Source organism: Eleutherodactylus coqui, chromosome 4 (assembly GCF_035609145.1).
Source record: "Eleutherodactylus coqui strain aEleCoq1 chromosome 4, aEleCoq1.hap1, whole genome shotgun sequence".
Taxonomy (NCBI): Eukaryota; Metazoa; Chordata; class Amphibia; order Anura; family Eleutherodactylidae; genus Eleutherodactylus; species Eleutherodactylus coqui.
Window position 1 is genome coordinate 135,314,051 of NC_089840.1, and position 13,975 is coordinate 135,328,025.

The window sequence follows — 13,975 nt, forward strand, 5'->3', positions numbered from 1 at the left end:
TAAAGTTGGAGGCTGATAGAATATGAGCTCATAGATTATTAGGAGTCTGTTCCAGTGGGATTTGTAATATGGTCACATGCATAAGAATTAACCCCTGAGTGAAGTAAACTGTTTGCACCTTAATGACCAACTAATTTTTCATTTTCTTTCATTGTCACATTCTAGGAGCCAGAACTTTTTAAATTTTCTATCGTAGCCATATGAGGGGGACAAGTTTGCGGGACAAGTTTTATTTCTAATGACATGGGGTTTTTTTGGTATATATAATGTATTGCATAAGGGCTTTTACCCACTAGCGTTTTTTTTTCGCTGCGATTTCGTGGCATTTTTTTTCAAAATGTTATTGGGACTTTCTAATGTTAAGATCGCATCGCACAAAAATCGCGAAATCGCAGTGAAAAAAAGCTAGTGAGTAAAAGCCCTAACTTTTATTTATTTATTTTTTTTAGGAGCTTAGGGGAGAAAAATGTTACCGTTTGTTTTTAGGATTTAATTTTTACGGCATTAAAGGGGTTCTGTCATTGAGAAAAAAAATCGATACTTACGTATTCCTCCCCCATCAGTCTTCTTACCGCATCTTCTCCTCACCGATCTTCTCCTGTCTACTGCAGTCTCCTGGGTCACGTCGCCTCCAGCCAGCCGGATCCTCTTCTTCCTGTGACAAAGTGTACATTCACAGACATCTCCTTCCTGCAGGTTAATGTATGCTCCATCACTAGTGATGTAACGTTCACTGCCTAGCAGGGAATGTCGAGCTATTGCTGAGATTGCGCATATGCGTTGTCTCACTACAGTAGCATTTGAACACTCGCAGCAAGACAGCCTTGGCAATAGTTTGGCATTTCTTGCTAGGAAGTGAACACTACATCACTAGTGACGTAACGTATACTGACCTGCAGGAAGGAGAATGCCTGTGAATGGACGCATCATAACAGGAAGAAGAGGATCTGACCGTCTGGAGGTGAAGTGACCCGGGGGGACTGCAGGAGTCAACAGAAGATCAGTGAGAAGAAGATGCGGTAAGAAGACTGATGATGAGGAATAGGTAAGTATTGATTTTTTTTTTTATGACAGAAACCCTTTAAGTGTGCAAAATTAATAATGTGATAACATTCACTGGATCAGTACGATTTCCGCGATACCAAGTTTATACAGATTTTTTATCTTTTGATATTTTTATACAGACAAAACACAACTTTTTTTTTTTTTTAAGATTTGCTTTTGTGTCACCACATTCTAAGAGTAAGAACATTGTTATTTTTACATTGATGGAGCGCTACAGGGGCCTTTCTTGCAGAATAAATTTGTGTCTATTTGTTACATTTTTGGGAACATATAAAATTTGAATTGCTTTTTATTCAATATTTTAGGCAATATTAAAGGGGTTGTCCCGCGGCAGCAAGTGGGGTTATGCACTTCTGTATGGCCATATTAATGCACTTTGTAATATACATCGTGCATTAAATATGAGCCATACAGAAGTTATTCACTTACCTGCTCCGTTGCTAGCGTCCCCGTCGCCATGGTGCTGTCTAACTTCAGCGTTTAATCGCCCAATTAGACGCGCTTGCGCAGATGGGTCTTTTTCCTTCGGCTCAATCCGGCAGCAGCGACGTTCTGGCTCCGCCCTCTTCTACGCGTCATCGCGTAGCTCCGCCCCCGTCACATGTGCCGATTCCAGCCAATCAGGAAGCTGGAATCGGCACATGTGACGGGGCGGAGCTACGCGATGGCGCGTAGAAGGGGCGGAGCCAGAACGCCGCTGCTGCCGAGCCGAAGGGAAAAGACCCATCTGCGCAAGCGCGTCTAATCGGGCGATTAGACACTGAAGTTAGACGGCACCATGGCGACGGGGACGCTAGCAACGGAGCAGGTAAGTGAATAACTTCTGTATGGCTCATATTTAATGCACGATGTATATTACAAAGTGCATTAATATGGCCATACAGAAGTGTATAGACCCACTTGCTGCCGCGGGACAACCCCTTTAAAAATAAAAAACATACCAGAACTGCAGATTGTGTTAACATTGTTTACCAAGCAGTATAAATAACATGTTTAATTATTTCTGCAGGCTAGTACAATTATGTCAGTACCAAATTTATATAGGTTTTGGGGGGTTTTTTGCAACTTCCTCATTTTTTAAAAATAATAATTTTTTTGTTTACCGCTGCATTTTTCTTTTTTTCTCAACGGTGCTGTATAAGGGTTTTCTTTTTTTTGCAGGATGAGTTGTACTTTTTAATAGTACCAGTTGTTGATCCATGTAACTTTTTGATCATTTTCTATTTCGTTTTTTGTAAGGCAAGATAGGCAAAACTAGCAATTTTGCCATGTTTTTTGTATTTTATTCTTGCTGTGCACTATGGGGGTTAAATAATGTACAATTTTTTTTATCTGGGTCATTACAAACACAGCGATACCACATATGTGATTGGATTTTTTTTACATGGTGAGGCCTTAGTCACACGGGCGTTTTTTCGCGCGATTTGCGCATCGCATGATGGATGCGCATGCGCAAATCGCGTGACCGGCGCCGAAAAATCGGCCGAAAAAACACCCGAAAATCTGCTCCTAGCCGCGTTTCATTAGAAACGGGCCAGAGCTGTCCAGCGCATTGCATTCAATGGAGCCGGCAATACAGCCAGCTCCATTGAAAGCAATGCGCTGCGGGCGAGCCCAGGATGAATTGTCGGGAAGGGTTAAATATATAAGCCCTTCCCTGCAATTCATCCTAAAATGTGTTAAAATAAAAAAAAATTGTATACTCACCTTTCCGCTGAAGCCGGAGTTCTGCCGCGGCCGCTGTCAATTCTCCTGAACTGCTTCTCGGCACTATTCAGCCGGCGGGGCTTTAAAATCCCCGCCTGCTGAATGAGTTGCCTCTGATTGGTCACAGCCTGACCAATCAGAGGCAGGTTTCACTCACACACCCATTCATGAATTCATGAATGGGTGAGTGACTGCTGCCTCTCATTGGCTCAGCGGGACCAATCAGGGGCAGCTCCCGCTGAGCCAATGAGAGGCAGCAGTCACTCACCCATTCATGAATTCATGAATGGGTGTGTGAGTGAAACCTGCCTCTGATTGGTCAGGCTGTGACCAATCAGAGGCAGATCATTCAGCAGGCGGGGATTTTAAAGCCCCGCCGGCTGAATAGTGCCGAGAAGCAGTTCAGGAGAACTGACAGCGGCCGCGGCAGAACTCCGGCTGCAGCGGAAAGGTGAGTATACAATTTTTGTTTATTTTAACACATTTTAGGATGAATTGCAGGGAAGGGCTTATATATTTAAGCCCTTCCCGACAATTCATCCAGCGCTCGCCGGCAGCCCATTGCTTTCAATAGAGACGGTTGTATTGCCGGCTCCATTGAATTCAATGGGCAAACATCGTTCTTCTCTGCCACAGCTGTTACAGCTGTGGCAGAGAAGAATGATTTGTATTCTATATGTTCTCAATGGGGTTGGCGCTGCTGCCGCCGGCCCCATTGAGCGCATATAGAGAAGAGAACAGGAATCGCAGATCGCACATAGGTGCGATCTGCGATTTCTGTTCTATAATTTATCGGACGAGCGCATAAAAAGCGCTCATGTGTCCGATACCATTGCAAAGCAATGGTTTTATAAAATCGCCGGACGCATGCGCATGCGCAAATCGCGGCTAAAAACGCCCATCTGACTAAGCCCTAAGGGGCGAAGTCAGACAAGCGTTTTTTTGCGCGCCTGATAGAACCATTCGTTCCCTATGTAGTGTTCAGATATCCGTTTTTTACAGGCTCAAAATACTTGAAAAAGATCAAGGCTCCTTCGCGTCTTCTCTCTTCCATTTAGGGACTGCTCAGAAGCAATTTCTGATGGCCGGGGATTTAAAAATCCCTGCCTCCAGAAACTGTTGGTGTGATTGGCTGAGCGGTCAGCCAATCACATGCAGCGCTCAATCATTCATTGAATTGGTCATTCAATCAGACCAGCACTTTCTAAAGGCAGGGATTTTTAAATTCCCATCCATCAGAAATTGCTTTAGAGCAGTCCCGGCATGCATGATGGAGCTCCGACAGCAGCAGAAGGTGATGTATGTCTATTTTTTTTTCCACCAGCTAGGGATGATTTTCAGGGAAGGGCTTATATTTCAAGCCCTTTCCCGAAAATCACTGCGGGGGTTGCCTGCATCCCATTGCTTTCAATGGGGTTGGCCAGTAGCGCCGTCCCCATTGAAAGCAATGGGCACAGAGCTTCGGTTACGCGCATATTTAACATGTGTGGAGCGTTTGGGGTTTTTTTTAGCGCACATAGGTGCACAAAAAATGATGCTCATCTGACTGAGCCCTAAAGGAGGGAAAAGTGGGGTTTTGGTATTTTTTATTTTTTTTTACTACTTTTTTATACTTTTTATTTTTGTCCCACCAGGGGATTTAATTATCTCCATATTTTATCATTCTTCTAATACCTACCTTAGTATAGTAGAAGATTAGAAAGCTTATGAGGCTAAGCCAGAGGTTTCAAAAATAGAAGAGGAAGTAAATTTGTAATGATTTTAGAGTGGTCAAATCAACAAAACTAATAGAAAATTTCCCATAAAAGTTTGAAAGTGCAGTGACTCTTTAAGCCATTAAAGGGATTCTGTCACTAGAAAAAAAAATCAATACTTACCTATTCTTCCACAGCCAGTCTTCTTCGGTGACAAAAATTTTTTTTTAAAAATCGGAATTCTGGCATTGTGTATTTGACGTTCAATGTGCAGGAGAAATATTGCGTTACTATGATAGATCGGACTTTTGCAAATGCAGTGATACCAAATATATTTTGGTTTTTATTGTTTTTTTTATAATTTTTTCAAATTTTTACTTCTTTTTATTTCTTCTAAAAGTAAATAAAAGTTCTTTTAACTTTTACATTTTTTTTCTTGAACCTGCGGTGGTTTCATCCCCCTTGCAATACAATGTAATACCATAGTATCACATTATACCACTATCTGACAGGCATTATAGCAAGCTACACCACAGAAGGCCCTAAGCTGCCATGGCAATCGAACAGTACCGACTGACCCGAACTGACATCATAGATCTCTAAGATTCTCTGAGTTGGGGTCAGTAGACTTGTGGTTGGTCTGGGACACTCATCTATATTACAGGCACATAAATACGTTCGTTATATGTTCGTGTGAAACTGCCCTTGCGATTATTTCTCCAGCTTTCATTACTATTTTCTAGATGTTTGTTTGCCATTAGTAAATGGGAGCATTTTTGTTTACATCCAGAAGCTAAAATACTACCTTCTACCCTAAGGCCTCTCTCACACAGGCGCTTGATACTGCAATCAGTGTTAACTGTGGTATAAGGCTTCCATTGAAATCAGTGGGGCCTTGCAGAGATGTGTTGGATCATAACACTGGACGGCGCTTCCCAGCGCTGGGATTTTCAAGTGCTGTCTGCTCTATATTTGTCTGTTTAGTGCACCTCATCTCCGAATACAATAATGGGGTGCGCTAAAACACGCTGTTGGCCAAAAGCTAAAGTTAAATTGCAGTGCTTTGCCGCCTTCATGTGTGAGAACGGCCTAATGCTTCTGACAGCTGAGAGTTTGCTACAGTATAATCCTGTCTAGGTAATTCTCTAATAGCTATATAGCTTAATAAATAAAGTACTTGAAAGCGCTGCATAATACATTGGCGCTATACAAATAACGGGATTTTTTTGTCCTATGAGGAACAGTTAAAGGATCTGGGAATATTTAGCTTGCAAAAAAGAAGGCTGAGAGGAGACTTAATAGCGGTCTACAAATATCTGAAGGTCTGTCACAGTGCAGACGGATCAGCCCTATTGTCATTTGTACAAGGAAAGACTAGAAGCAAATGGGATGAAACTGAAAGGGAGGAGACACAGATTAGATACTAGACAGTGAGGGTGATCAATGAGTGGAACAGGTTACCACGGGAGGTGGTGAGTTCTCTACCAATGGAAGTCTTCAAACAAAGGTTGGACAAATATCTGTCTGGGATGATTTAGTGAATCCTGCATTGAGCAGGGGGTTGGACCAGATGACCCTGGAGGTCCCTTCCAACTCTACCATCCTATTATTCAATCCTATGATTCATTTACCTTCAGTGTTTGATCTTTATTTGCAATAATCTGGAATACCCCTTTAACTTAGTGATGGCCAATGCGTCTTTTTACTGACCTCGCTAATGGGCTTTTAATTTGAACATACATCGTTTTAAGGCGGTGAGTTGCTGACTGCTAACAGCCAGGCTCCTGCTCTTTCCGCCAGATATGGAGAAGCCTCAGATCCTAGTGGAACCTTAACCCTATACATCCCACAATCAATAGAAGCTGCAGCATGTAAGCAGATGATATGGAGAGTAGTACCCTTTTGTCAGCAGTTGGCACTCTGCAGTGTGATTGCAATGGCTGCCATGTAGCTCAGCCTATTAGGCCCAGCCTCCCACAGTGTCTAATAGGCCACTGTCATAGGCTTTATGCATTAAATAAGTAATGCAATGTACTATCCTAGCGATCGAACTATCACATCTTCAGGTTCCTTTAAGGGACTAAGAAATAGCATCAAAAAAAGAAAAAAGTTCTAAACCGTTTAATTTGAAGAAAAAAAATCCAATTAAGGCCGCCTGCACACGGGTGGAAATCCCGCGGCGGGATTTCCGCCACTGAAAGCCTGCATAGGAGTGCATTACAATACGCACTCCTATGCAGACGGCCGCGGTTTGGCCGCGCGAAATATCGCGCGGCAAACAAACCGCGGCATGTCCTATTTCTGTGCGGGGCTCGCAGAGCCTCGCACAGAAACGTCACTCACCCAGCCGCCAGCTCCGGTGTGCACATGCGCCGGCTGCCCATTATCGGCACACGAAAGAGCCGGGGCCGCCGGGCGCAGGTGAGTACGCGCTCCCCCCTGCAGGCGCTCGGGTCGGGTCCGACCCGCTCTTCTGCAGGCGGCCTTAAAAAAATATCTTTTTTCCCCGGATCATTCACGGAGACCAGGTGGGCTTCGTCTTGGGGAGAGAAGCAAGAGATAACTCCATAAAGACCCTGGTCCTGATCGATCGGGCTAGAAAGGAAGGGACCCCACTATGTCTGTTATCTGTCGACGCTGAAAAAGCGTTCGACAGAGTCAGCTGGAAATTCTTAGAAGCAACCCTCCGGAAGGTGGGAATGGGCCCCAGAGCAATAGCATGGATACAGGCCCTTTACCACCGCCCCTCGGCACAGGTCAGGGTCAATGGTAAGCTGTCGGCCCCATTTGAGGTGAGGAATGGCACACGACAGGGGTGTCCCCTATCCCCCACGTTATATATCCTGGTTATGGAGGCACTCGCAAACGCCATCAGGAATAATCCATCAATACGCGGAATACGGAGCGGAAAAGAGGAACATAAACTATCACTTTATGCAGACGACCTCCTGCTATATGTCACCGAACCCCGCATAGGCTTCCCCAACATCATGCAAGAGTTTGCAACCTTTGGTAAGCTTAGCAACTATAGAGTAAATGTCCAAAAGTCAGTAGTGCTGAATATCACGATCCCACAACAAGAAGCCAGGAACATAGCCACAGCCCTCCCATTCCAATGGGGAAGCGACTCAATTAAATACTTAGGGATCCAGATCCCACCCGACCCAACCCAACTATATGAATTAAACTATAAACCCCTGTTGTCAACTTTGAAAAAAGATCTGGAGGGATGGGCGGGAGGGTCACTATCATGGTTCGGTAGAATGAATGCAGTTAAAATGGATGTCCTTCCACGGCTCCTATATATCTTTCAAACCGCACCATGCAATCCCCCGAAAATCTTTTTTGACAGACTGAGAAGTCACATACTCCGCTTCATATGGAGGGGAGGAGCTAAAAGGCTTAGTTACAAAAGCCTAACCAAGCCAAAATCCAAAGGGGGGGTAGGCCTCCCCGACATATATCTTTACCATAAAGCCACAATCGGAACCCTGATATTAGATCTATACCACCACAGGTCAGATAAATTGTGGGTGCAAATAGAAGAAGAGAGCAACACCTTCTCACCAAAAGGGGCATTCTGGATCCCGAAGGGGGTCAGGGGGGTTAAAGGAGAGAGGGTGGAGATCTCGGCCCTGATGGTCACGCTCCTGGGGGCATGGAAGGGGGGATGCCGGACATCCATCCCGGGTCCCCTCACCCCATTAGCAGGAAACCCACAGATCCCGGCAACGCTGGACACTCGTAGTCTGGGATTTTTGCCCTCTGGGACTGAAGCAAGGGTGGGGGAGGTGCTGGACGCGCAGGGCATCCGTGACATGGCGAGTTTACAGGGGAATGGGGGGACTCCCCCGGGCTCATGGATGCAATATCTGCAGGTCCGCAGCTACCTGAGTAAGATAAGACCCGAACGAGGGTGGAACTTAACGCTCACACCATTCGAGAAACTATGTGACATGGAAGAGGCACCTAGACATACTGTGTCATTATTATATGGTCAACTACTAGAAGAGCGATTAGGGGACCACACCCCCAGGTGGATTGCCGCGTGGGAGGAGGCGCTGGGTCGACCCATCCCCGGAGAGCTCTGGAACAAGGCATTCCAGCACACCCACAAGATGTCGGTGTCCAGTAGGTTACAAGAACTGAATTTTAAAATCTTGTCAAGGTGGTACATGACACCGGAAAGACTCCATTCTCTCTTTCCAGCGACGCCAGACACCTGCTGGCGGTGCCATGGGGAAGTGGGCTCGATGCTACACATATGGTGGGAGTGTCCCATGATTACACCCATATGGAAAGATACAGAGAAGCTATACGAGAAGGTGAGCGGGCAGCCGCTGTCTCTGACACCTGAGGTGGCACTCTTGTCTATCCCGCCACCCGGCACCCACTCATTTAAAAAAGGCCTACTGAAATTTTTCATTATGGCCACAAGACAAGTAATTCCCAGATTCTGGAAGCAGGATACTGAAATTTCCAGAGGTGCGTGGGTGGGGGCGATGGACGAGATTGAACGACTAGAGAAACTGAGGACACAGGACGACATAACCAGACAAGAGAGCTTTTACCACACCTGGGTGGTCTGGATAGACGCACGTAACTCACATTCATTCACTAGGTGGCTGCAGAATGGCAATTATGACTGACCCAACGACGCCACAAGTGGTAAAACTAGACAAGGGGGCCAACCTGGAGCACCCCCCCCCCCCTGACACCCCCCTCCTCCATCCCAACCTCTACTTTCCACCCTCCCCTTTGCCTCTGTCTGTCAAGTAATTGAATGTAACAATTATATCTTGTTGGTTTTCATAAGTTCTCTTTTAATTGTTACAATAAGACGATGGAGAAGCGAAACCACGACTCTATCGCTTTTGACAAGATAAAGTTATATATATATATATATATATATATTGTAAAATCAATAAAATATATTGAAAGAAAAAAATATCTTTTTTTTTCCCTACAAAAACCCTATTTAAATGCCAAAGAATATTTTAAGAAGCAATCCAAAAGTCATACTTTAAACTGGTACCAATAAAATCTACAGCTCTACTTGGGGAAAAAAAACAAGGCCTCACAGAGCGCCGTTGCCAGAGAAAAAAATGCTATCGATCTTAGAATGAGACGATGGAGATTCAATTGTTTTTGTTTAAAAATCTGTTTTTATTGTGCAAAAGTAGTAAAAATAAAAAAAAATCTCTATGAACTTGGTATTGCAGTAATCGTGCTGATCAGATAAGAAAGGTATCATCCTATTTTTACCAAATGGTCAATGCTGTAAAAACAAAACCCAAAATCAATGGTGGAATTTCAGGACATTTTTTCCATCTCTACCTGATAAATTGTAATAAAAGTTATTCTACATATCATATGTACCCCAGAATAGTGCCATTAAAAAATACAACTGGTCTCAAAAAAAACAAGCCCAGATACGGCATTAACAAGTTAGGGCTCTTGCAATGCGACCATGACAATTGCGTGGTCCTTAAACTAAAAAATAGGCTCGTCACTAAGGGGTTAAGGAATATGTAATGTTAGTTAACAGGAAGATTGGGGAGATCAAGATTTGTGGTGATAGTGCATTAAAGTTGTGAATTTTATTAAACTTCTACAAAATGTTTCACATCTGCATGAGAATGAGATTGGAGTACTAATAGAAAGAGGAGCCAGAATGACAGATTGTACCCTTTGCAAATGACAGCACTCAGCCACACAGATATGGTTATTGCCTTGATTACACAGTGCAGTTTTGGAGACATTTTTGGATGCTATTTTGAAAGCTGAAAACAGGAGTGCATTCTATGAGAATGTTATTTTGTATCGAATCCCAGTTTTAACTAAAAACAAATTCATACATGACCCGGATAAAGCATAATGGTCTATGAGATCGATCAGAACATCCATTGTATGCTGCACTGTGCTCATTTCTATTCTGAAATATCCTATGTTGGCATACACTCTCTTGTACAGCCGAAAGTCACATTGTACCTGGTTTGCCAGGTTTCAGTGAACATCCAGCATACTTCCCAAATATTTCTATCTGCAAACCACCGCATTGTCTAATTTTTGGACATGCCATAAAATAAACAGCGGAACTCAGCAGCTTATGTGAATTTATACACTATTTGCCTTCTCAGCACTGTATGCCATCTGCAAGTCAAGCAAAGGCTGTTGGGCACTTTCTTACTGGCTTTTTTAACGCGTAAGAAGTTCCAACTCCATCTCATTACATAAAAGATCAGGGCTACAAAGTTACCTTCGGAAAGGAATATATAACACTATTGCATGATTAGGGTTTGAGAGTGTGAATGGACTTAGAAGGTTGGAACTCCTCCATCGTTATATTCTATCCCTGATTCTACCGTTATCAAGTATCCATGTTCTATCTCCAAAGCTTTATTCTTCTGTTACCTAATGACATTGTAATGGCCTATATTTATACCACCCGCTGTTATCTTCTCACTCATTAATGCTTTGTTAACATTAGCCAAACAAGTATCCTTGGCATCACGTTCCCCAATCTGACGGAGGCTAAGATACTACAACCTCTACATTGTGCACTATAAATATACTATTTTCTTGTTCTTTTCTAGTGATGAAGACAACAAACCACTTCAGGGCAGTCAGACTTCAATAGATGGAACCATAAAACAACAGGAGAGTGATGACAGTCTTGTGGACTATGGTGAAGGAGGAGAAGGACAATTTAATGAAGATGGTTCCTTTATAGGGCAGTATACAGTTAAAAAGGACAAGGATGAGACAGAGGGTAATGAAAGTTCAGAAGCCACCTCTCCAGTCAATGCCATATATTCCCTGGCATAGAACAATTTCCACCTCCTGTCCCGTCTCAGATTTTACCACCTTCATGTCTTCACCTCTCTAAACTCTCCTGGGAATACAAGATATCCTTTCCACCCAGCTAGATTATAATAAGAAACATGCACCTGTGCAGAGGCCTACTATCATAAGAAGCTCACCTGCAGTTGAGAGACAGGGAATCATGGACCGCTATCCTCTACTACAGCCGTTACAGTCTCTGTGCAAGCCACATACACAGTATTACTGTACCTGCTGGGACATCTCCCTTAGCCATGCCTTGCAATCTATTGACTATAGTTCCACAGGAAGAAGACAGTGACTGCTGTCTAATGTTGACTCTATACAGGATTCATTCTAGGAAAAAGAAGAATTACTGTCTTTCACCTAAAGATATTAGTTTTGTCCCAGTCACTGACAACTTCTCATTGGGATGAAAGGGACCTTTTTTTTTTTTTTTTTCACTTTGCAATGTGGGAAAGCAATGGGATGGGTGATCTAAAACACAGTTTTTACTAATCCCCATCTATCAATGAGGTTATGTTAACTATTAATATTCCCCTACCTCCTATTTTTAATGTGAACTTTTTGGTTGTGCTCCAGGGTGTTCTGTAATATAGACCATATAGGGCAATAAGGCACTCTGGGTTTGTGTTGCTTCATTATCATTCCCCTCAGGACAGTACTAAATCCACTGCTCTAACTGCTTGTGGGAGCCTGGCACTGCCATTGGACATGCCCCAGCATCATGGAGCTGTCGTCCATTGATTGTAGCTGCTATCTTTACATATCTTATTGTCTTATTTTCAAAGGGCCAACTCCTGCCATTAATTCATTTGCTGCCAGAAGGATAAGAGTGGAGACACACAGTTAACCCTACTAGAGGATGTTGCGCAATATTGGAAACTGTACTAAGGAGACAAATGTCCCTATTTCTATACATCCATCTTTACTCTCTGTGCCGCTAACAATCTATGCAGAAAATATGACCATCCATGTCCTCGGTTGTTTCGGATCACCCAGTTTTCACCTATTTTTGTTCTACGAAACAGTAGACTTTGGCACCGGAATGGATGGAAAGGAGCCATCACTGATTATGGGTGCCTGCCCCTGTAGCGCCCAGGATACATGTAAATGATTGTGAATATGATGAATGTTTGCAACATTGGAGGTGACACTGCTGCTGATTGTGACAGATAGTACACCAAGCGAATTTGTGTGATGTTGGCATTGCTGCTGCGAATGTGTACATATGAATGTGTGTTTTCCAGGAGAGTATGGCGCCCTCGCTGTGCATCTGTTGTATATATGTCAATGTCATTGCAGAGGTGCAAGTAAAATAGGACTTACAGATGTGCTATCCCTGCTGAACCTGAGCTAATAATGCCTTTGGTGTGCAAGGAGGAGGCTGGAACTTCCACTGCTGTACCTGTGAATACATATCGGGTTTGGCGGAGTGTGTACATATTAAGGGGAGCTGGCACTGCCTTAGTATATCCTGAAGCTTTGCCAAATCTGGCCTTAACAATCACCAGAAAGAGAAACTCTTATCCATCGTGTCGTCACGCATAGATGCCCCGACCTCTTGATTTCTGTAACACACACTCTGCCTTGTCTCTCCTTTTGCACTAAAGATTCCTTCATATCTTTCGTTTGACTTGTAAATATCAACTTATATCCATATTTAAATACCACTCAAAGAAACACTAATATATTTATATCGTCTTCACTGTACATTAACCGCAAGCATAATACTGGACTCTTATTATTAAGGATTGGGTAGCCCATATTGGTCTTTGGTACTGAAAGGGTTAATTGTATAACAAGAGAAGAAAAACAACCCACAGTGCGTCATATGGAGACTCATCTTCTTTTCTTTAGCGCTTTTTTCTTTGCCAGTTCTGTTTTCTCAGAAAACCAGACTATAATAGGAGCGGTGGGATAGCTCCTCGATGCTGAACAGTCCTGCCCCTCATAACCAACGAGATATCAGTGTTTTCACAAAAAGAACCTCCTGTTGAATCTTCATTTCTGTTTTCTTTGTTTGGAGCGAGCAGAGAACTGCATGAAGGTCACTAATGAGTTTATATCTGTCTGTTGTCTGTTCCTCGTTTTGTCTTTTTTAATCACTGTAAAACAATGAAATAAATACCTTTTTTTTCTTTTTTCTCTTTCCTTCTTTTTTTCCTGTAAGCTTAAGATAATGAATAATGATGATTTGTTCGGTTATAGGTCTTGTCTTGTTATTATGGCTCTTTGTAGAACATTTTCAAAGGTCACTAGAGGTTCTCTCTTAAAGGCGATATTCCACAATTAACACTTTTTTAAAGAATTCTTGTTGACTTTTTTTTTAATCCGTTTAGGACCAGCCACCGTAAATTTACGGCGGCTGGTCCTGGGCTTAGAGCACCGCCGATAGTAAAATTACGGCGGTGATTTAAGTCTCCTGCTCTGCAATCAATCAGATTCAGGAACAGGTTATCAGCTGTTAGTGACAGCTGATAACCCAGAGCAGAAGGCAGGAGGGGTTTTTAACCCTTCCTGCCTTCTGCTTCCCTGATATACAGTTCTCAATGAGCACTGTGTGTGGAAAGTGAAAGTAACATGTACTTTCACTACGGGAGCCCGGAGGGGGGGGGAGTCATGTGACCTTCCGGGATTCCCTGCTACTGCAGAGCTGGAGGGTC

At 43.3% G+C, this 13,975-nt stretch overlaps 1 protein-coding gene across 5 annotated transcripts in view; it reads left to right on the forward strand.

The window, feature by feature from the left end:
* The window catches only part of NFASC (neurofascin), a 146,795-nt gene extending 133,340 nt beyond the window's left edge, over positions 1–13,455 (forward strand). For all 5 annotated transcript variants that reach the window (XM_066600152.1, XM_066600153.1, XM_066600154.1 and 2 more), the window contains one exon: positions 11,063–13,455. In XM_066600152.1, the coding sequence (XP_066456249.1) occupies positions 11,063–11,294 (232 nt within the window). In that variant the 3' untranslated portion in view covers positions 11,295–13,455. The remainder of the gene's footprint in view (positions 1–11,062) is intronic.
* Positions 13,456–13,975: the final 520 nt, after the last annotated feature.